The 22435-nt window shown below is 42.8% G+C and overlaps 2 protein-coding genes across 28 annotated transcripts in view; both read left to right on the top strand.

Annotated features, from left to right (window-relative positions):
- Nucleotides 1-2900, top strand: part of LOC108939922 (discs large homolog 1-like protein) — a 160886-nt gene extending 157986 nt beyond the window's left edge. For all 26 annotated transcript variants that reach the window (XM_029249451.1, XM_029249449.1, XM_029249469.1 and 23 more), the window contains 2 exons: nucleotides 468-559; nucleotides 1205-2900. In XM_029249451.1, the coding sequence (XP_029105284.1) occupies nucleotides 468-559; nucleotides 1205-1311 (199 nt within the window). In that variant the 3' untranslated portion in view covers nucleotides 1312-2900. The remainder of the gene's footprint in view (nucleotides 1-467; nucleotides 560-1204) is intronic.
- A 2855-nt stretch (nucleotides 2901-5755) lies between these two features.
- Nucleotides 5756-21200, top strand: meltf (melanotransferrin). Of its 2 annotated transcripts, XM_029249502.1 has the most exons (17): nucleotides 5756-5831; nucleotides 5915-6144; nucleotides 6447-6604; nucleotides 7164-7263; nucleotides 7687-7872; nucleotides 8606-8762; nucleotides 9776-9843; nucleotides 9934-10121; nucleotides 10642-10801; nucleotides 11473-11624; nucleotides 14357-14453; nucleotides 16953-17147; nucleotides 17454-17607; nucleotides 17748-17815; nucleotides 18102-18289; nucleotides 19343-19535; nucleotides 19768-21200. In XM_029249502.1, exons 2-17 carry the CDS (start codon nucleotides 6087-6089, stop codon nucleotides 19833-19835), a joined length of 2190 nt encoding a protein of 729 aa, XP_029105335.1. In that variant the 5' UTR covers nucleotides 5756-5831; nucleotides 5915-6086; the 3' UTR covers nucleotides 19836-21200. The 2 variants fall into 2 exon arrangements, with proteins under 2 accessions (XP_029105335.1, XP_018615637.2); XM_018760121.2 differs by lacking the exon at nucleotides 5756-5831 and having other exon boundaries at nucleotides 5859-6144; nucleotides 6450-6604.
- Nucleotides 21201-22435: the final 1235 nt, after the last annotated feature.

Here is a 22435-nt window from a genome sequence, read left to right as displayed (position 1 = left end):
GCCCACCTTGAAGCTGCCTGAGTTACCATATAGATACATCTTCTGTACTGTAGCATTTTCCATTAGGTTTACTTTATTTGTTCCAGTTTTGATGTTGCTAACATATATGCATGCTGTGAATTGTTACTGCTAAATTAATGACATGAAAATACCATATCCGTATATAAAAATGGTGATTTCTCAGCTTATCTGTTAGTGGCTAACAAAGTGCACATCAAAGAGCTTTTGGTATGAAACCCAGATCTGACCAGGAAACTTTGCAGATACTGGTGTCATCATAACTTTATATATTGGAACAAGAAAAATGAAAGTGTTTTTCCAGTACTACACAAACTGGATGCATAACCGTGTTCTTGAAAGTGACGTGGTTTCCACCAAGCCCACAGACTTTGTGCAGTTCGGGTTGCAATGTCTATCCATCATGGGTCTAGCAGTTCTGGGATAAAGTCATCTCGTGTCTCTTCCAGGGAGATGAACAAGAGGCTGACAGAGGAGCAGGGCAGGAAGACCTTTGACCGGGCCATGAAGCTGGAGCAGGAATTCACAGAGCATTTCACCTGTGAGTGCATGAGCTGCACAGTGCAACATTCACACACTTTCTGCCTGCTGCACAGTTCCGCTTATTACTCCACAGAACATACATTACAAATTATTGTTGTCATTATTATTATTATTATTATTATTATTACTACTACTACTATTTCACTTATTTAACTTTAGCTGGGCTCCTTTGTGTTCCCCAATTATCTCTACTATGTGTTATGCCAAATAAAACAGTGTCACTATTATCTGCCTGTTTAAGCATTTTTGAGAAAGTGGTCCTTTCTGATTTGTAGCTAGCCATGGTGTACACTGATGAGCAAAAAGGTATTTTTACACTGATCATCTACATACAGCGTACTACCCGAGGTAACTTTTGCATCCAGATATACAAGCCGTATTTGTTTTACATGTTTGAGCCCTCGATATAGGACTTATGCCATATTTGTGTAAGACATTGTTCCCAAAATGTATGTTGTGTACCCTACGCTGAGACTGGACTTAGTGTCTGGACCAGGCTTTCAATCACTGTCCTGAGTGAAGTCATAACTGCCAGAAAACTTATTGAGTCATATGTGAGTCACATTTGTCCAAGAATAGATGTTGCTGTGTTTTTTCCCTTGGTGTATTTTGTTAGTACAAATGCCATTATTATCTCTTTCAGCCATTATTCAGGGGGACACCTTGGAGGATATTTATAACCAGATTAAACAAATCATCGAAGAACAATCTGGGCCCTACATATGGGTAGCAGCCAAGGAGAAGTTGTGAAGAGACTGAAGCTCTGTTTTTTTTATTTTCATGTTTTTATTTTAATGGGCCCCTGTTTAATGGTACTCTTGTTCCAAACATCAGAATCCACTTATCCTTCTGATGTACCTTTGTCACAGGGACCATGACACTGCCATGTCCCGGTGTTCAAGCCCACCTATGTTGGTAGATGTATCTCTTCAGGACTGGCGTTCAGAGATCTGTGTTGGTCCTTGCAAAGGGCATTGTCTAGCTGGCAACTGAAAGGGGATCACATGGTACAATTCCTTAATGTTTAAGGGAGGTGACTTTCTGCAAAAAAAAAGAATAATAATAATAATAATAAAACTTGATTATGTTTTTTTAGCTTTGTTTTCACAGTAATAAGAGGAAGTGGAGTCTTCTATTGGTTCATAAAAACAGGAATCAACTTTGCACGTTCTAGCTTTAATATGGACAATTATATTTTCTCATCAGCCTTTGTCCCCTCATTTTTATAGCCTTGCAACTGAACTGCATTAACAGTAGCCTTGTCTTTTTGTCATGATCTATATGTATTTGCTCTGGTACCTTCTTTGATGGGCGTTAGGCAGCCATTCAGTTTTTGGCTCCCCAGTGGCTCAAGAACAAGAAAAATGTGCAGAATCTGTGACTGTTACTGAATGATTCTTAACGCAAATGCAGTGTCGTCTTATTGTTATCTGCTATTGTCACATTTTAATCATTTTTACATGCTTTCAAAAATTGCTTTCATAGCCACAAACTGAATGGCTGTTTTTAAAAAAAATAGTGAGTAAAACGATAACGGCAATGCAAAAACAGAAAGAATTTATTGTACAATGAAATTTTAAAATATTTAACCCTCAGTAAACTGCCTATTTTGTTATAATAAAGGTCTATATTGAACTTGAAATGCTACAGATATGGGGATTATTTTCTTTACATTGTCAGGCATATATATAAATGTGAGTGTGTGTGTATGTGTGTGTGTATGGTATGAATATATTTTCCATTACCAGCACCACCTTTTTTCTTTGTTTTCTTTTTTGTGTGTAAGTCAAAAGAGGAAGCAACGTGGCCCAGCAGGAGACAAGCTCTAGGGCCAACTGGTGAGGTAAAACAGTATTTGGTACAATACTTTTGCAAATAGTATGAACACGGCAGCTAGTTGCTTTTTCCTCCACCATGTGAATTCTCTGTGTGGTTTTCATGTGATATGCATGGTTTTAAAGCAATAGTCTTTACTGTACAAAACAAAAACTAGTTTTTTTAAAAAGAAAAAAAAGTTTTGTGGTTTCACCTGGGGACTGTGTCAGTGTGATATGTTGAAAGTCTGGCTCCACATGGGATTGTACTGGCTTCATGTGGACATGACACTGGGCTCTCCGAGCTTCTCTCAACACAGGCCTTTAAGTCTTCACTAGGAGCAATTCTTCCTGGCTCCTTGACATGTTCCTGTTCCTTGGAGATGATTGTTTTTACATGAGACTGCGTCCTCACAAATTCACCACTGCTACAGCTGACTTTGGGACTGGATGGTACCAAGAGCTTACCAACTTACTTCCACCTGTCAAAAGAGGAGAACAGCCAATAAAGTCCTTCTAAAACTGCGCTATTTCGTCAGCGTCCTTCTTCAGGTGTCCTTGGCTGGGTGAAGTTTGATGCTGGAGTTCTGTCTGCTCCTGTTGCTTCTCATGCAATCTCTGTTCTTTTTTTTCCAGTTTTAAAGATAGGCTTATTCTTTAATTTCTGGTTTTTAACCATGGGATATCCCCGGTCCTCGTGTTGCAGCGGTTCTACATTCTGCCTTACAAGGTACAGTTATGAGTAATTGAAGCATTTAAATGTAGATTCAGAATCTTAATAAGTGAGGCACTCAGCAAAGCGGGGTCTAGGAACTGGGAATTACCCATGCTTATAAATGTTTTGCTTTTTGTTTACGTGTTCTTTTTTGTTTAAGTAGAAAAGAGAGTTGACCATCCGTAGCTTGCAACTTCTGATAAAACACCTCAAAATCGCTGAAGTTTCTTTTTGTATTTTATTTTAAAAAAACTCCTAAATTTGGCAATATGAGCAAGTTACATATTCTTCCAGCTTCTTACCTCATGCAATACACCTGGTTTGGTATTATACTCAGTGTTGTTGGTCAGTCCTGATTTTGTCCAGCAGTTCCTCAGCAGCTGAGCTCATAAATATGTGTACAGTACATGGATGCCGGGCTGCATCTGGTGATCCATACCCTCAGGTCCAAGTGTGGGTTCATCTCCGTGGACTTCAGGTGGCCCTTTGGCTGATTCTGACACTGAGGACCTTTTACTTCTGATGGGCAACAGCAGCTGCAGGGGTTTTCTCACCACAGTTTTGTATTAAGCAACTCATAGCTGCAAAATCGAGTCAAACATATAGTCACTTGCCTGGCTATTACTTGCATTTGATTCTAATTTTATAATTCCTTTAGGTTATATACAGTCTGCAACATATGATGCTGTGGAAGATGTAGTTGCAATACTGTAAGCCTTTTTATAATTTCACAAAAAAGTTTGATACTAAGATGTAGCCTGATATCCCACAAAATTTTAAATTTAATCAGTTAAAATTGTAAAGGACATCTGTTACTGCAAATGCAGCAGGGTTTTTTTTTTTTTTTTTTTTTTTTTTACACTCTTGAACAAAGCAAAGTCCGACAATACAGGAAAATTTTCTAATTATACTGTAAGCAGTTTTACTGTACAGTCTAGCACGACATGCAGGAATATGCCAGTTAACTTGTCAGCACTTCTTTCAGGAGCCAAATATACATTAGCTGTTTAACCGCATAGGATTGTTTCAGTAATGAGATAAAATATTTGTGAAGTGCTTATTTTTAATTTGGTTTTATGTGATTTTATGAACAGAATAAAAATTAATTGTAACATTTAAAAGAGCTGTTACGTGATTTTAATTGCAAGAATAATAGCATGCGCATTTAAAATAAGCAAGAACGTGCTGTAATACGGAAACGTAAGAGTAAAACGTCTTTGTTAGATGCTTTATTCATTTGTAGCTCTAATGAAGGCTTAAGAACAACCGGACTGAATGGGGGACACCCCTATAGGGTTACCCCGCTATACGGGGACACCGCTATACGAGACACCGCTATACAGGAACCCGTTATATGTTGTCCGGCAGACTCGTCGCTTCTTATTTACGGCCCCGTTTCACTACAAGGCACTTGAACCCCGCAAGCACATCGCTATGGTCACTAGACATCAAAGTTTAGAAGAAGTCAAAAACGGCTCTTTTTATTTAAAACTTTTCCTTTAAAAATGTGTGTGTGTGTGTCGTTAAACCATCTTATATAACGGGCATAACTGGGAACAAACATGGGACGTAATCTGCTGTAATGGCTTGATAAGGAATTCTGAAAATATTTTTCACCGCAAGAATTATTTAAAAGTGTACATGAAAATCGTGGATTTAAAATGCGTATTCTTTGCGGTACCTATTAGACTGGTTGTTTTGCACGAAACGAACCGCCAGGAAAGCGCGACGTTTGCTACACGTTGCCGCCACTTGCCATTGTTTCGCTCACGCGGCACTTCTCTGTGCGGTCCGTACAGCGGAAGCGCTACGTCCATAAACGCTGATAAGAAACGGTCCAAAGTCGCACTAACAAAACGGAGAACCACCTGACGACACGTTGTGTGATGTTCATCACATTGACAGTTTTGTGACATTCAAAATTGCACTCGTGGTGGTAACGAGAAGACGTGGGTTCGGTCCCGCTCAGGCTGTGTGGAGTTTGCGTGTTCTCCGTGTATCTGCGTGGTTTCTTCCGGGTGCTCCGGTTTCCTCCCACACTCCAAAAGTCATGCTGTTCAGATTCGCCCGTGATAGTGTGTGAGTGACACAGAGAGAGTGTGTGTTCCACTGGTGTATGGATGAGTGACCCAGTGTAAGTAGTGTATCCAGCAGTTTAAATCACCTTGGTGAATAAGGTGTGTGGGCTGATAGCGCTACATGGAGTTCATTGGGAGTCGCTTTAGAGAAAAGCATCTGTTAAGTGAATAAACGTGAATGAATAAAGGCGCGTGAACTCTGCTGTGCTGTACAATGTAGCGTCCCACAGTGCTCGATGGCGCCCCCTAGCAGTAGGAGCGGGAACTGTGCGTAAATTGTGCTCATTTGCAGATGGGTCGTTGGATAAGTGAAGGGGTCTCTGTGTAGGGAGTGGGGTGAGAACCTCTCGGGGCACGTTGAAAGGCTAGAAAGAAGGTGGGCAGGTGAGGTGGGGGATCCTGCTAAAAGAGCAAAGGTTCCATTCATCCCCGTGGCTGCTGCCCTCCGTTAATAAACGCTCCATTATGGAATGCACGTTGGTGTCATTTCCCTGGCCTGTTCGCACCCAGGGCCGCGCCCCTACAATCATTTACGGAGGCAAAACGCGGGCGGAGTGACTCTGTCTGGCGAGGGCCAGTCTGTCCGCCTCCCATGAAAGAGCCCAGTGTGTGCTGTCCGTGAGCGCGTACGAGTCGAGCGTGTGAGGGGCGGCTCCTCCCCAGGTAGGCTGTGCGCTCGAGGGGCTGGACGAAGGAGAGAAAGTCGGTTGCTTACGCGTGACCCGTTATTATTTATATTTAAAAAGACGCACGCACATCGACGAGGACCAGCAGACTGAGGGGGTGTGCCGCGCTCTGGACTTTGGAGTGTGCGCTCCTCGGTGTGAAGGGTACAAAGTGTGTGTGTGTGCGCGCGCGGGCAGTGAGAGGCCAACTCTCCATCTGGCGCCTGAGCGCTCCCTCCTCGCAGAGCCCGCCATGAGTGTGTGTCGCCTCGCGCTCCTCGCCGCGCTCGTGCTGCTCCCCCTAGGAGGAGGTAACACCGCCGCCGCCTGGCCTGTCTGTGCGCCTCAGCTCAGCTTCACACACCCTCTGAAAGGATTTTTCCAAAGCCGGACTGAATTAGACTTTTTAAAAATTGTATGAATTTTTTTTTTTAAAAAAAGTTCTTTTTCGAAGTTTGAAAAATTTTCATCAGTTAATGGAAACAAAAGTAGAACTGTACTGTGTAATACTAGTGGTAAGTTATTCGAAAAATAGTCTTGAGGGAAAACAACGTTGGTTTTTTTCTCTCTCTCTCTCTCTCTCTCTCTCTCTTTCTCTCTCTCTGTGTGAGAGAAGCGAGCGCCCAAGCCGCTCTGCGCTGGTGCGCCGTGGCCCCGCTAGAGATGGACAAGTGCGCCGCCATGTCCCGGTCGCTGTCCGCCGCCGCCGTGACCCCTTCAGTGCGCTGCGTGGCCGCCGAGTCCCCGACAGACTGCGCGCTCAAGCTGCGGGTGGGTGTGGAGCGCGTGTGCGGGGACACGTCCTCATCCCGTGGACCCAAAAGAAAAGGAAAATAAATAAATAAATAAAAAAAAATAAACAGCCAGGGCCTGAGACTGTTTTTCTCTCCTCGCAGCCCACGCGTGTGTCAGAGACTGCCTTACAGAAATATTCCATATTTTTCTGTTCGATTCATATTCACACAGCAGTAATTTTATTTTGGAAAAATGGTACAAAGTTAATTCTCTGAAATTAGCTTTAAATTATGTCTGTCTATCTATCTATAGCTTAATTTTTTATTCAAGACAGTTAATATTAGGTTTGGTGAAAGCAAAAGCAATATTGATTAATTTAGCTGCACTTTTCTCTATTTATGTTTAGTCATTTGTTCATCTGTTTAGATAATAATCATCTCTCGTCTCAGGACCCATCTACAGGGAAATATTTTACTCTCTACTGCAGTGAGACCTTTGTTGGTTTTAGCATGAATATTTTTTGTCATGTAACTGAAATGGGTTTTTTTTTCTCCTCCAAAACTTTTCCGCTCCACACGATCCTGTTCTGATCCAGAATAATGAAGTAGATGCCTTCTCGCTGAGCTCCAAAGACATTTATACCTTGGGGAAGGAAACAACCTTCAAAATTGCAGCTGGAGAGTCAAATAGCGATGGTAAACGCTCTGTGGCTTTGTTTATAGATCAGATCTAACTTATATAGAATATACATAGATTTATATAAAAACTAAGTCTGTCATTGAAAATATTTCATTGAGTTATTATAGTTGTCTTATTCAGTGTTGTCCAACATTGTCTGAATAATATTTTCTGGGTCTACATAGGTGTTGCATGTGGTACATTTTCATGTGTAATTGTATTTAAACCCAAAGTTTTGAAAGTATATAAGCCGCCATATACTCATATAAATTATATATGCCGAGAAGTTTCGGGCGTTAAAGGGTCACGCTACATTAACGTCATTCCAGCTCGATAAGTATTACTGACTTTTAAATGGTGCAGTCAGGTTGATTGTGATATTTGAAATGAAGCCATGCAAGTTCTTCTTCATTCAACTCATGGTTCTGGATGCTCTACAGGAGAGGGAACAGTTTACTATGCTGTAGCAGTTGTCAGAAAGGACAACGAGGTCATCAGCATCAACAACCTCAAGGGGAGAAAGTCGTGCCATACGGGCAAGGGCCGCACCGCTGGCTGGAACATGCCCGTTGGGTACCTGATCGACAGTGGCAGGATGTCTGTCATGAGTTGCAACATTGCAGAAGGTACGCCGTTTGAACTCAGTGGGCAGTCAGTGTAGTTAAGGACCTTTTTTTTTTTTTTTTTTGCTCATACTGCTTCTTATATGAAGATTCACAGAAATCATTTAATCAGCAGCCCGGATCCTCACCTTGTAGCAATAACTATTTGTGCAGACACCTACACACTGGCTCCTCCAGTTCCAAAAGTTTCAGTTAGAAACTTTGCAAGATGTTTGACATTTTTTTTGCAGATAACTTTTTTTTTTTTTAAATTCCATTTTCTTCACCTACCTTTTTCTAAAATTTCTGTCTTCGCGTGGCTTTCGTTTCCACACCTAGATGTCAGGGGGTGTTTCACTGAGTCTGTAGGTTGAGAAGCCAGTTTATTTTAGTAGAACTTTCTTCACACACGGTTGTCTGAAATTTCTGAATTGAGGTTTGTGAACTGATTTAGCGACTTGTTTCCAGAGTTGGTTCAATCTAGTCACCACTGAAGAAATGTGATGTGAAATGTGTCATTGAAAGGGGGTGCGGTGGCGCAGTGGGTTGGACCACAGTCCTGCTCTCCGGTGGGTCTGGGGTTCGAGTCCCGCTTGGGGTGCCTTGCGGCGGACTGGCGTCCCGTCCTGGGTGTGTCCCCTTCCTCCTCCGGCCTTACGCCCTGTGTTGCCGGGTAGGCTCCGGTTCCCCGTGACCCCGTAAGGGACAAGCGGTTCTGAAAATGTGTGTGTGTGTGTGTGTGTGTGTTTCTTTAAAGGAGTGGCGGATTTCTTCAGCGCCAGCTGTATCCCGGGTGCGAATGAAACAGGAGATCCATCTAACCTGTGTCAGCTGTGTATTGGTGATGAAACGGGACAGAACAAATGTGCCAGCAGCGACAAGGAGAGATACTTTTCCTATAGTGGTGCTTTCAGGTATGTGAGGGGGGGGGGTTACCTGTGCTTGTAAATGTTTTTGCTTTTTGTGTTTGCGTTGTTTTCCTTTTGGCAGAACAGAGAGTTGGCTGACAACCCTAGCTTGTAGGTTTAGAGAAAAGACTCTCAGTCACTGTTCTTAGAGCCTTTAAATATTTTTATGGGCACAGTTGAACTTTGTGATACAATTCATTTAAAATTTGTCCAGTATCTTATCTTACTTGTTGTAAAATACCAGATTCTCCTATTCATTAAGCTGTCTATTTCTGTCAGCGTCAGATGCTAGTTAACAGTTAAACCTGGGACTAGCTGGTAGTGTAGTGGTTACAGCTGCTCTGTTTGGATCCAAAGGTCACAGGTTTGATCCCCATCTCCAGCTGTGGTCCCCTTGAGCAAGGTACTTACCTTAAATTGCTCCAGTGAAATTACCCAGCTGTATAAATGGGTAAATAATTGTAACTTTGTAATAGTTGTAACCTTAACATTGTAAGTCACTTTGGAGAAAAGCATCAACTAAATGAATAAATGTAAATAACGGTGTTCAGTGTAATAGCAATGAAAAAACCCATGTGCTGCATGCTTGTTTGCATATTTACATTTATTCACTTAGCAGACACTTTTCTCCAAAGCAACCTACAACAGATACTATGTAGTGTTACCATCCCACACACCTTATTAACCAAGGTGACTTACACTGCTAGATACACTACTTACAATGGGTCACTCATCCATGCATCAGTGGAACACACTCTCTCTGTGTCACTCACACACTATGGGGGAACCTGAACAGCATGTCTTTGGGCTGTGGGAGGAAACCAGAGCACCCAGAGGAAACCCACACAGACACAGGGAGAACATGCAAACTCCACACAGACTGAGCGGGATCAAACCCATGTTCTCTCACACCACCCAAGCGCTGGGAGACAGCAGCGCTATTCGCTGCGCCACCATGCTACCCCGATTTGTTCTCTATGCTGCGTATATTTGTTCTCAGCTGGTCTTTCTCTGTTAAGGTGTCTGGCTGAAAACACGGGTGAGGTTGCCTTTGTAAAACACACTACTGTCATGGAGAACACTGATGGTAAGCTCACCTGCTCCGGACCCCAGTGGATTGGTCCTCCCCATCTGCAGGGGGCTCTGTGTGACCAGTATTTCCATGGCACTCCTGCAGGGAACAACCCTGCAGCCTGGGCTGCTGGCCTGAGCTCGCAGGACTTTGAGCTGCTCTGCCCAGACGGGAGACGCGCAGCTCCATTAGACTACAGGAGGTGCAACCTGGCCCGGGTCCCAGCGAGAGGCATCGTGGTCGGCAGCGGCGTCAACAGCTTGGAGGTCTTCAACATGCTGGACGAAGGACGGGTGAGTGTTCCTTCGAGCGCCTTCGCCCACGCTCACGCTATACAGTGAACAGCGGGCAGGACAGGACAGGACAGGGCGTGATTGTCCGGGGAAGGTAAGTTGCTTACGTTTTTACAGTCGGACAGGTCGAGTCACTCTGACACCAGTTCAAAGGACAAGTCTGCAATAAATTAAGGCAAAATGTTAAAAAATTCAAAGTAAAGCAATCACCCTCATCATAGTAATGAAACTATGTGACCTCATAGTTTGCATCATCTGGTTTTCGTTTTGATATCTTTTTCTTGCTAGAAAGCACCTGTGTTTGTCTTGCGATTTTGGGCAATGTGTTATGCTGCAGCCTTTTTGCCAGTGTTGAATGTTATACTGTGTTGTACTTTAAAGTGCTTTATTTCGGTCCAGTGCAAAGGGGACGGGGGGGGGGGCGGCTCTATAGGAAAACATACAGATACTGCATATTTTATTTTTAGTTGAAATGTATACGGCATGACTTCACATTGTGCTTCACCATGTTGTTTTCCAGAGGCACTTTAATATGTTTTTGTCAGAACCCTTCGGGGGTAAAGACCTGATGTTCAGTGACACTTCCACACACTTTATTCTGGCTGAAAGCGAAGACTATAAGTTGTGGATGGGACCACGGTACTTCAACAACCTCAGAGCGATGGACTGCAGCTCAAAAGGCAAGTGCTCCGGTCTTTCGGGTCTCAGTAAGAAAGAGAAGGTGACGTGAGTCTTGAATAAAATCCAGCCCACCTCCCGAAACAGTTAACGAAACGTGTGCTTTAAGCCATACGCCAAACACAAATTACCCGTCGCACCTTTTCAGTTATACAATTGGTGCTCGACTTAATATGAACAGTGTTGGGACCCAAAGTCTGGTATTAACAATTTGTTCCTAAGTTGCAGTCAGCAAAATATGAATAATATGTCCGTCAACTTAGTAACAGTAATTAGGTTCTTTAAAAACGTCAGACCGATGGATAATAAATAAATAGAAATACACTGCAGCACTTCGATTGTTCAGAGACTTTCTCGGAAGCGTGTATCATGAGACGGGGTCCACCCTGGACGTGACGCCACTGCGCTGCACCGCACCACTTTTGTTTTATTACGTAATGTACGTCGCTTTGGAAAAAAGCATCTGCTACATGAATGGATGTAAACATACTTACATTTATTAGAAAATAAAACAGTGAAGAAAACGCGATGAAATGAAGAAGCACACCGGGAGATGGTTGTATCTTCACAACTTTGTAGCTTGAATATCAGAACGTGAGTAACCGGTGTACTTTCCTTCGCTGTCTGAGCTATTAACGCTGTTTATGTTGTTGCTGTGCGTGTGCACATGCAGATATTCCACTGCAGCTGCGCTGGTGCGTGCTGTCTCATGGAGAGCTGCTGAAGTGTGCAGACATGGCCGCTGCCTTCAAGAACAGGTCTTTGACGCCCAACATTCAGTGTGTTTCGGGGACGTCCGGCGAAGACTGCATGCAGAAGATACAGGCAAGGCCACACCGGCGTCACTAGGCCGAGCGCTTGGTTTTAGGCCAGGTCGCGTTTGCTAGTTCCTCCCAGCGGGGTTTCCACAAGTTAAAGTCTGGCCAGCGAGTAACATGCTTATTAACAGCACACTTTCGATGTAGGGCTTGAAAAAGTAAAAATTTCCCAGGTGTATAAAAAGGGTAAATAATTGTGAGTAGCTTCGCATTCTGAGTCACTTTGGAGAACACACACACTGAAACCACTTGTCCCAAGCGGGGTTGCGGCAAGCTGGAGCCTAACCCGGCAACACAGGGTGTGGGGCTGCAGAGGGAGGGGACGCACCCAGGACAGAATGCCAGTCCGTCACAAGGCACCCCAAGTGGGACTTGAACCCCAGACCCACCAGAGAGCAGGACCTGGTCCAAACCACTGCACCACTGCACCCCCCCACTTTGGAGGAAAGCTTCAGTTAAATAATAAATGTAGACATTGCCCCTTTTTTTAGCCTTAATACCCTTGAGCATGGTACCTTAACCTGGTATGGTCTAGTTGAATATCCACTTGTGAAACTAATCATTTGCTTTATTTAGAAGTGCTCACTAAGCAGTGAAGTAATGACAATAAATTGATGTTCTGAGACATGTGGAGGGGAAATGAGGGGAAATGTATGCTTGGGATCAGGCCTTCACTGGCATGGTGAGGTGATGTGGAAAGTCAGCCGAGCTGTGCTGCCTTCCTGTTCAAGGGTTGTGGGTCCAAGCGTGAAGTGAAGAACTGGTGCCTCTAAAGTGTAACTTGACGAGTGAGTGTGTGTTGTCTGTGATGTTCTGTTTAAGTGTGTGTTTCCTCTGAATCATGGGCTTCAGATCATCTCAATTTGACTCACAATATAGTTACTTAAATTCAGAGGAGGAAAATGCTGTGAGAGCGCTCTCGGTACTTTTATACATATTTCAAGTAGTACATTAAACGGAAAGGGTGTTGGGGCGGTTGGTAGCGTAGTGCTTACAGCTGCTGCCTTTCACCCCAAAGTTCTCAGGTTCAAATTCCACCTCGAGCTGCAGTACCCTTGAACAAGGTACTTACCCTAATTTGCTCGGTAAAAAAATTATCCAGCTATATAAATGGTTAAATAGCTGGTAGGTAACTTAACATTGTAAGTTTCTTTAGGGAAAAAGTGTCAGCTAAATAAATATAAGGGGCAAAGTTGCTTTGCTTTAGGGTTGTCCAACACACAGCCCACCATTTCACCTAACATTTATTAATATATGCTATACCTACAATAAACACTATAAATTCTGTGGAATTCCGTGGTAATATATTAATAGTTACACACACACTGCATTCCTTAGCTGGTAATCGCGAGTGACCGAGTGGTTTTAATTCTGTTTTATGCAGCTGGTTTTCGTACGATGTGATTTTGTCGCTGTTAATTCTTTTGCAGCTGTAATTCTTTACTGGGCAATGGTGTCCGATGATGTAAGAGTCAAAATAGCAGGTAACCCCAGGTTACATCATTAATCCCAAGATGTGCAAAATTAAAATGAGGATGAAGCTAATTTGTTTCTTATGTAATGAAGTAGTTCTAGTTTTTAAGGAATATAGCATTAAAATACATTACTGAGCTAAGTATTGTCAGAGTAAGAATGAAAGCTAATATACAGTATTTTAGAATAATAACCTCCAACAAAGCATCTAGAGGGAGAACAGTAACGGGCCCAATGCTGAACCTTGGGGAACCCCATTACTGACATTAGAAAAGAATGAAGGGGGCACTGCTGATGGATTTCTACACAAATTGTTGACGACTTGATAAGTACCAGCAGAACCACTGAGGAGCAGTACCTGATTTTCCTACCAGATAGTCAAGCCTCCTAAGTGAAATATTGTGGTCAGCAGTATGAAATGCCACGCTTAAATTCAGCAACATAATAACAGAAGTTTTCCAGTGTCAAATGAAATTATAGGCTGCAGATTTTCAGTTATATTGTGTTGTTTGAGGTAAATTTTAATTTGTAAGTTTTTTGACTGAGCTAATTTTAAATTGTCCTGTAATTCATAGGAAAATTTTGGTCTAGGTCCAGTTTTTTCAGCAGGGGTCTAATGATGGCTTTTTTAAAAGCATTTGCAACAGTATCATGGAGTAAAGTAGTACTAATAATATTAACTATAGGTTCTGCAAGAACAGAAATTAAGTCTTTTAATAATTTGGTGGAGGCTGGCTCTAGAGCACAAGAAGTAGTTTTCATAGTTTGGATTGGGTCCATAGTGTCCTCTGCGATAATTAAATTGAAATGGAACTGTTTCTTTGCACAATAAATAATTTTTCAGTTTACTTTTGGTATGTCACAATGGTTTTCGCACATGCAGCTCTCAAACTACTTCGCTGTAATGATCGCAGCCCTTGGCCAAAAGAAGGTTGGATACCCTTGGTTTACCTGGTTTACTTAATGTATTGAGGATTTAAGAGGTCTAGTACTTCAGAAAGTATAGGACAGCATACATATACCTTTATGGTACACTTTGTCTCTTAGGTGACCTTTTAGACCTTTGAATGAATGTAAGTATGCTGAAAAATAAACATTTGGATGACTCTCGGCTGGTTGCTGCAGCTGTAGAATGTTTGCAATGAGCACTATGCCCTTTCCTGTCTGTGCACTCGGTACACACTTTCCTCAGACGCACGTTTTAACCAGTTCGGCCCCGTGACTCCTGTCGTGTGCGTGTTTGTAACTGTGAGCCTTTCCTTGCAGAACGGGGACGCTGATGCCATCACGCTGGATGGGGGCTTCATTTACACGGCAGGGAAAACCTACGGACTGGTGCCCGCAGCAGGGGAGAGCTACACAGGTACGACACACCTGCGTGTCCCTGCACTGCCCACGGTGCTCATCTTTGCATGGTGTGACAGCTGCTGCTCGCACTCGGTCTTATTGCCGTTACAGTGGCAGCTGCAGTTTTTTTTCCTACTTACATATGCAGGTGTGTCAGAATCTTGCTTTATTCCACATTGTACTAATAGTGTCATATTGTTGTTTGCGTTTAAATTGTTAAAAATAGCTGCGGTCTGTTTTCAGTGAGAGCATCATGTGTATATTATGAAATTGAATTTGATAATAAAGGTCGCAGGTTTGATTCCAGCCTCTGGCTGTAGTACCCTTGAGCAAGGTACTTACCCTAAAGTGCTCCAGTACAGTTACCCATCTGGATGAATGGGTAAATAATTGTAAGTAGCTTAGCGGTGTAAGTCACTTTAGAGAAATGTGTCAGGTAAATGAATAAATGTAAAATGTAATTCTAATTATTTCCTTTTTAAAAAAAGAAAAAACTTTTTGTTTGCAAGCATAGTATTATTATTTTTTACTAAAGACTGACCTAAAGCTTTTAGCAATTAGTTAAACACCCACATTCATATTTGTTCTAAAGAATTTTCAAAGGGTTCTTAGTGCAGCTGGATTCCTCTGTGGGCAGCAGGGGGCGCACTGGTTAGAGCTGCTACCTTACACTTGAACGTTCCAGTTTCAAATCCCACCTCTTGCTGTAGTTCTCTTCACCAACGTAACGTACTCACCCCAAATTGGCACAGTAAAAATTACTCTGCTATATAAATGGGCAAATTATTACAAGTACTGTAGCTTAGCACATAAGTCACTTTGGAGAAAAGTGTTAGATAAATGAATAAATAACTAAATAAGTAACTCTGAAGTTGTGCAGTGAAGAGTAACTTGAATAGTGCTCTGCGTTGCTTCAGTGGATGTGGGTTGAGCTCATTCCTATTCTAATATAGTTGAGTCTCACTCCTCCGTGCTGTATCGCAGAATAACAACAAATAGATTAAATCGCCCACAATGTAAATTGCGATAATTTTCTGTGGCCGGATGTGAAGGTGGTGGGATTGTTGCGAAATAAAAGTCATGTTTTCGTACACACACACACACACACACACACACACATTATACATTTACCGGCCACTTTATTAGGTACACCTTGCTAGTACCTGGTTGGACCCGCGTTTGTCTTCAGAACTGCCTTAATTCTTCGTGGCATAGACTCAACAGGGTGCTGGAAACATTCCTCAGAGATTTTGGTCCATATTGACATGATAGCATCATGCACTTGCTGCAGATTTGTCGGCTGCACATCCACAATGCGAATCTCCCGTTTCACCACATCCCAAAGGTACTCTATTGGATTGAGATCTGGTGACTGTGGAGGCCATTTGAGTATTGTGAACTCATTGTCATGTTCAAGAAACCAGTTTGAGATGATTTGAGCTTTGTGACATGGCGCATTATCCTGCTGGAAGTAGCCATCAGAAGATGGGTAGGGTACACTGTGGTCATAAAGGGATGGACAGGGTTTGCAACAATACTCAGGTAGGCTGTGGCATTTAAACGATGCTCAATTGGTACTAAGGGGCCCAAACTGCGCCAAGAAAATATCCCCCACACCATAACACCACCACCACCAGCCTGAACCCTTGATACAAGGCAGGATGGATCCATGCTTTTATGCTGTTTACAGCAAATTCTGACCCTACCATCTGAATGTCGCAGCAGACCAGGCAACGTTTTTCCAATCTTCTATTGTCCAATTTTGGTGAGCCCGTGCAAATTGTAGCCTCAGTTTCCTGTTCTTAGCTGACAGGAGTGGCACCTTGTGTGGTCTCCTGCTGCTATAGCCCATCTGCTTCAAGGTTCGACGTGTTGTGCGTTCAGAGATGCTCTTCTGCATACCTCGGTTGTAACGAGTGGTTATTTGAGTTACTGTTGCCTTTCTATCAGCTCAAACCAGTCTGGCCATTCTCCTCTGACCTCTGGCATCAACAAGGCATTTTCACCCACAGAACTGCCGCTCAGTGGATATTTTCTCTTTTTTCTGACCATTTTCTGTAAACCCTAGAAATGGTTGTTTGTGAAAATCCCAGTAGATCAGCAGTTTCTGAAATACTCAGACCAGCCCATCTGACACCAACAACCGTGCCATGTTCAAAGTCACTTAAATCACCTTTCTTCCCCATTATGATGCTCAGTTTGAACTTCAGCAGATCGTCTTGACCATGTCTACATACCTAAATGCATTGAGATGCTGCCATGTGACGGGCTGATTAGATATTTGCGTTCACAAGCAGTTGAACAGGTGTACCTAATAAAGTGGCCGGTGAGTGTATATAAAATTCATGGCAAAAATTACCAAGTGGACTTATCTTCTAGTAAGCTGTCCTTAAAGATGCCCTGTTCCTGTATAACTGTCATTTTGTTACCGTAGCTGAAGTGTTCTCCCTCTAATGGACGGAGACCCATCCTGTGAGCTCTTGAATCAAGCTTATTGGAAATGTGGTTCTTTCAGGCGACGTGGATGGCAGCATTTACTATGCCGTGGCTGTGATAAAGAAGTTTGGCACGAGCATCAGCAGCTTCGGTGATCTGCGGGGCAGGACGTCATGCCACACGGGCTACGGCAGGACCGCCGGCTGGAACATTCCCGTGGGCGTCCTCACCGAACAGGGCCTCATTCGGCCCCAGTCGTGCCAGGTAGCTCAGGGTGAGACTCGCCGGCTTTCTGTAAATGAGCGTGTTCCTATGGACTTCCATGTGACACCCAGTGTGGAGAAGTTAAATGGAGAATTCTGCAGAGCAACTTTAGCGGAAGAAATTTAAATCCTGCCCAGGGTATCTATTTATCAGCTTTGTGATGGGAAAAACATGGAGGTGAGATGGGCACAGACTTAAGTACTGATTTATTCAGGAGACTAGGGCACCAGTGCTTTGTGTTTTGAACTCAGCTGGCACTGGCTTGGCTTGGCTTCACCTCTCGTATGCTGTCCCATGATGCAACGTTGTTCCTCAGCTGCTGGGGCATTCTTCAAGGCCAGCTGTGTCCCTGGAGCGGACCAGGAGGGCTTTCCCAGTAATCTCTGTGAGCAGTGCGCCGGTGACGCCAGCGGCCAGAACAAGTGCGTCAGGGGGAAGGACCTGTACGACGGCTACAACGGGGCCTTCAGGTGGGTCAGGCAGCAGTGCGTGGACAGAAGCGAGATTAAAATTCTGCAGCCTTTACTCTCCTACGCCCCTACGGTTCGCTTGTGAAATGTCGTTACGCTCTGGCTTTGGAGATTTTCTCATCGCAACTGCTGCCTTTCAGGTGCCTTGTAGCTGGTGCTGGAGACGTGGCCTTTGTGAAACACACCACCGTTTTCCAGAACACAGATGGTACAGCTGACACTTTGTGATTTAATTCATCTGATGCTTTATCCTCTTGCAACTTGCATTAAGCTGCTTACATTGATTTACCCATTGTTACACACTGATGGGTTGGGGATTTGTGGATTTTCACACCAAACCAGCAATGTTAATGTATGAATTGTTCCAAGAAGGTGACGGTATGTGAGACTAGTCATGTGAAAACACCTGTAAGGATGGAGAGGTCTTCACAAAACGAAATATGAAAAAATGCTGAACATGCTGAGCAGAATCTGCCATTTCTGTTTGCTCCCAGGAAACTCCACAGACTCGTGGGCCATTAACCTGCAGTCGAAGGACTTCCAGCTGCTGTGTTCCCATGGGTCACGGGCTGAGGTCACCCAGTATGCCCACTGCAATCTGGCTCGGGTTCCCTCACATGCGGTCATGGTGCGGCCTGACACCAATGTCCACGTTGTCTTTGGCCTTCTGGAACGAGCCCAAGTGAGACCCCGTTGGCCATACACTCAGAACTGTGAAGTGATCAGTTTCACATCAGACCATCAGATGTGATCCCTCCCCGCAGCTGTATTAGAATAAAATGTTGAAAAATTGATTTCAAAAGCAAAACATAATCACGGAAGCAAATCAAATGCCGAAAACGGTGCAAAAAATTTGAATACACAAAAGCTCACTCGTTAAAATATGCATACGCTTTCATAGGAACCGACACAAAATAACACAAAGCAAAATAAGTGACTAACCACTACTGTCATTAAGAAACAGGCATTCAAAACACGTTGTCGTTCAAAACTTCGACAGACGCCTCTAAAATATGAAACACTTTGAATAACGAAAAATAAAAATAATCATAATAATAAAGTGCAACAGCATCCCATACAATATTTCAGTTGCTGACAAATATTGTAAGAACTCGCCCGGACCGTGCTGTCGGTGGCATTACAGACAGACAGACGTGTCGGAACTCGAGCTCTATTGTACTTCTGTATTATTACACAGTAGCAGTCATAGTACAGACACACACACACACGCATGCATCTGGACAAAGGCTACAGAACAGCACGGCAGTAATTAATCCCTCATAAACTCGCCACGGTGGTTGCACAACCACTATTTCCATCCACAGCGGCAGTGCTGCATTATGGGAAAGCTACCGTTCCTGTTACCACTGATTCAGTATGTTTTGTTGCATTTTTTGTCAGTTTGGTATTAATTTTCTAGAAGGGTTACAGTGAAAGCGTCGATACCGACAGGTCGGATAGTGGAGTACACCTGTATATGGAATAGCGACAATATGATATAATAATATAACAGGATTTTATGTTAGAGGGAAGGTTTCTGCTCTACTACTGTGTGTGGGATATATGGGTGAACAGTTGTGTTCCTCAGGCAGAGCTGCATTGTCAGCACATGCACACAAACACAGAGTACAGAGGCATATCAGTCTCATGGTGCACAGTACCTGGAAGATTTATTACTGCGGTACAACGGTACAAAGTCAACTGATAACTCCTGCACCTGGTTGACCCTCTGTAGAGATACTATGGCAAAGACATGGCTTCCACCTTCCACATGTTCGACTCGTCCAGCTACTCGGGGTACGACCTCATCTTCAAAGACTCCACGGTGAGGATGATCGCTGTGGGGGACAGGAAGACCTACGAGGAGTGGCTGGGACAGAGCTATTTGGATGCCCTCAGGCTCATGGAGTGCAGCTCTGCGGCCACGGGTACGAGTGTTGTGCCCACTTGAGCCTTGGCTTTTCCTAACCCCTTCGGATGTGTTGTTTCTCCACACTGAGAATATACTCGTGCTGAATTTGTGGAACAATTTGCTCAGTTCTCATAACTTCACTGCACCAGTAGCCTGTACCCTTCTCTCCATAAATTACTGGTGAAACCATGTTTTACTGAAAGACGCAAACCTGTGGATTTGTAACGCCATCTTTGTTTTCTCCACAGCTCTGTCTACGTCGCCACACTTGCTCTTGGCCCTGCTTGGCTTCATGCTCCACCACTTCACCATGTAACAGGAGTGTACCCTGCCCTCAGTGTGCGCGTGTGGACAACCCTCCATCTTTCCTTCCTTCCTTCCTTCCTTCCGTAGCTCTTCAGCTTCGCTCATCGCTGACTCGGATGCAGCTTGTCAAATGAAGGTCGTGGTTCTGCACGACGTCGCTGACGCGAGCAGACGCTTTAGGCGTACGCCGGAGGAACGCAACCCCACCAACGGTGTTTCAGAGGCAGATTATTGTTCATTTTTTAGCCTTTAGCTTAACTTGTTGATCCAAGTGGTTTTGATCTAACACACTTTGTCTTTGCTTCACCTGTGTGAAAATGAATGTTCTCTTCAAAGGCTTTATGTCATAAACTGTCCCAAGAGTTGTGTCGGCTGATGCAGCTCTTCTGTGTACGTGCACAGCATATAGCGTTTGTTTTTCTTTAGGGCAAATGCCATATCGGTGTGTATGCCTTACCTGTTACAGACGTCACTGTTGAGTGTTTCTTTAGGCATGTAGGTTCTTCTTCACTTAATGTGAACTACTTGAAGGCACATGCCATATCAGGGAATATGCAGTGTCTTGCGTGTTTCATAGCCAGTGTGACTTAATGCCATGTCAGTGAATATGCACTAGTTTTGCACTTTTTCTTTCCCGCTTTCTACTGCACAGACGTAAGCGAGGAGGCCTGCTGGCTGTGCAACACACAGACAGAGATCACAGTTAGATCTTATTCCAGGCTCACGTTCATTATTCCACTTGTAAAAGTACACCTTAGGCTGGATACAACAATCTAGCATGCAAAACTGGCCGCGGTGAAGACCATAAAGACGGAGATGTAATGAACTGAGGAAGAACTTCACTGATGATCACATGATGGAGTGATGCTTTGCTGTCGTATTGGTGTACATTGACACCGCACTATTCACCATTCCTAGATTTTTCTTTACCTTCTATATGATGGCAAATCCTGCATCAGACTCAATTTGGAATGCTTGGTGCACAATGGTTGAGTAATTTTTTCAATATATATTGCTGACAGGTGTTTAGAATTGAGATGTCATTTTCATATGATTTCAACCAGTTGATAGCAGCACATGATGCACCAAAATGAAGTTACTCACTGTATACTTGTGTTGCACCTTTGCAGTGGAGACCTCATAACCTAAATTTGATCTACGTGATTTTCCATTTATATTGTTGACAAAATTTATTTTTGTAAGATTTTCAGGTACCATATTGGTGTAATGTTGATGCTGTACTGTCTGCTTTAAAATCTGTACTCCTAGCTTAAATATGCATAATATTCAGTTTTTCAGGCTACAACTCTTGCCAAAGTACTACTGCTTAATTTAAAAAATTGCAGTTTACAAATAAACAAGCATTAGAAATTTTCCTGACTGGTCAGAATTTATTGAATACCATGATGTTGTGACACATATTTAACAGTATGAAGTATGTTTGGTATATGTACACAAACTAATTTTTCTGAGAAAATCAAAATCTGTTAAACGGATGCATGTGTACTAATGGTATTTTGGATTTCTCATGTTTGGATTCGAAAATGTCGGATTCTACCGAACTTGCTTTTCCATTCGTCTAATGTACACAGAGATTATATAAATTTGAAAATCATCCAGTTTTTACTAATAATATATAAATATTTTTTGTCCTGGTAAAAATGTCTCTTCTGTGAGAACATAACAGAACAAAAGTATTTCTACAATTTAATTATTTAATGTATAGAAAACTACAGTATATGCTTAAGATTACATTGCTTGGCTATTGATGGGTTTTTTGGGTATCGTACTTTTATAGCCTCAGCTTTAACATTTTTTTTTTTATTCAGTGTGCTTCCTAATACAAAATTATGCAAGACCCTTAGCCTACTGCATAAACTGAAGTTGCAGATGAGAAAAAGAAATATTAGGTTACCCTGCAGGACAGATTACAGATGTTGAATATCAGGGGCAAAATTATTTTTATACCATGTTATTCCAGAAATTACTAATGATGAATTATGTACCTGAAAGTAATTTTGGGAAGTATCGCTGAGTAGCAACGCTATAAATTCAGGCTGAAATCTTGTCTTCTGTCTCCATGTCACCGAACAAATATAAGCACTGCAAGTATATAAAAGATTTTTCTTTTGTAGAAGCAATTTTAAACATTTCTAACTTCAAAAAGTCTATCGTTCATACACTGATAAACTTCAGACTATTTTCAAAGACTTTTAAAATTGTCTCAACTGATGAAAATTAAGAGCAGTGTTCTGTTATCCAGATGATGTCTGATTTGTGTTAATCACTTCCAGTATACACTATAATCAATAACCAGAATTTTTCTTTTTGTGTTTTTACACTTGCCTATGATCACAAAGGTCTGACCCTTTAATTTTTGTCAAGGGGTGTATCTTAAAATTTGTGGGTAGGGGCACCGGATGCTGTGCTGATTAGAGCTGTAGCTTTTGGACTCACAGGTTGCAGATTTGGATCCCATCTCCTTCTGTAATATCTTCGAGCAAGGTACTTACACTGTTGCTACAGTAAAAGAAAAAAAATACCCAACCATATAAATATTTAGATCAGTTTAAGTAGCCCAACAAGTTTTTGCTGAATGAGTGAATGTAC

Source organism: Scleropages formosus, chromosome 2 (genome assembly GCF_900964775.1).
Source record: "Scleropages formosus chromosome 2, fSclFor1.1, whole genome shotgun sequence".
In the NCBI taxonomy this organism is placed as follows: domain Eukaryota; kingdom Metazoa; phylum Chordata; class Actinopteri; order Osteoglossiformes; family Osteoglossidae; genus Scleropages; species Scleropages formosus.
Note: the sequence above shows the minus strand (reverse complement) of the source record. Positions and strands in the feature narration are given on the sequence as shown.

Coding starts and splice junctions, on each gene's coding strand:
- meltf (XM_029249502.1), top strand. CDS start 6,087: ATGAGTGTGTGTCGCCTCGCGCTCCTCGCCGCGCTCGTGCTGCTCCCC. Junction 9,844..9,933: donor TGTCATGGAGAACACTGATG/GTAAGCTCACCT, acceptor GCACTCCTGCAG/GGAACAACCCTGCAGCCTGG. Junction 17,816..18,101: donor CGTTTTCCAGAACACAGATG/GTACAGCTGACA, acceptor GTTTGCTCCCAG/GAAACTCCACAGACTCGTGG.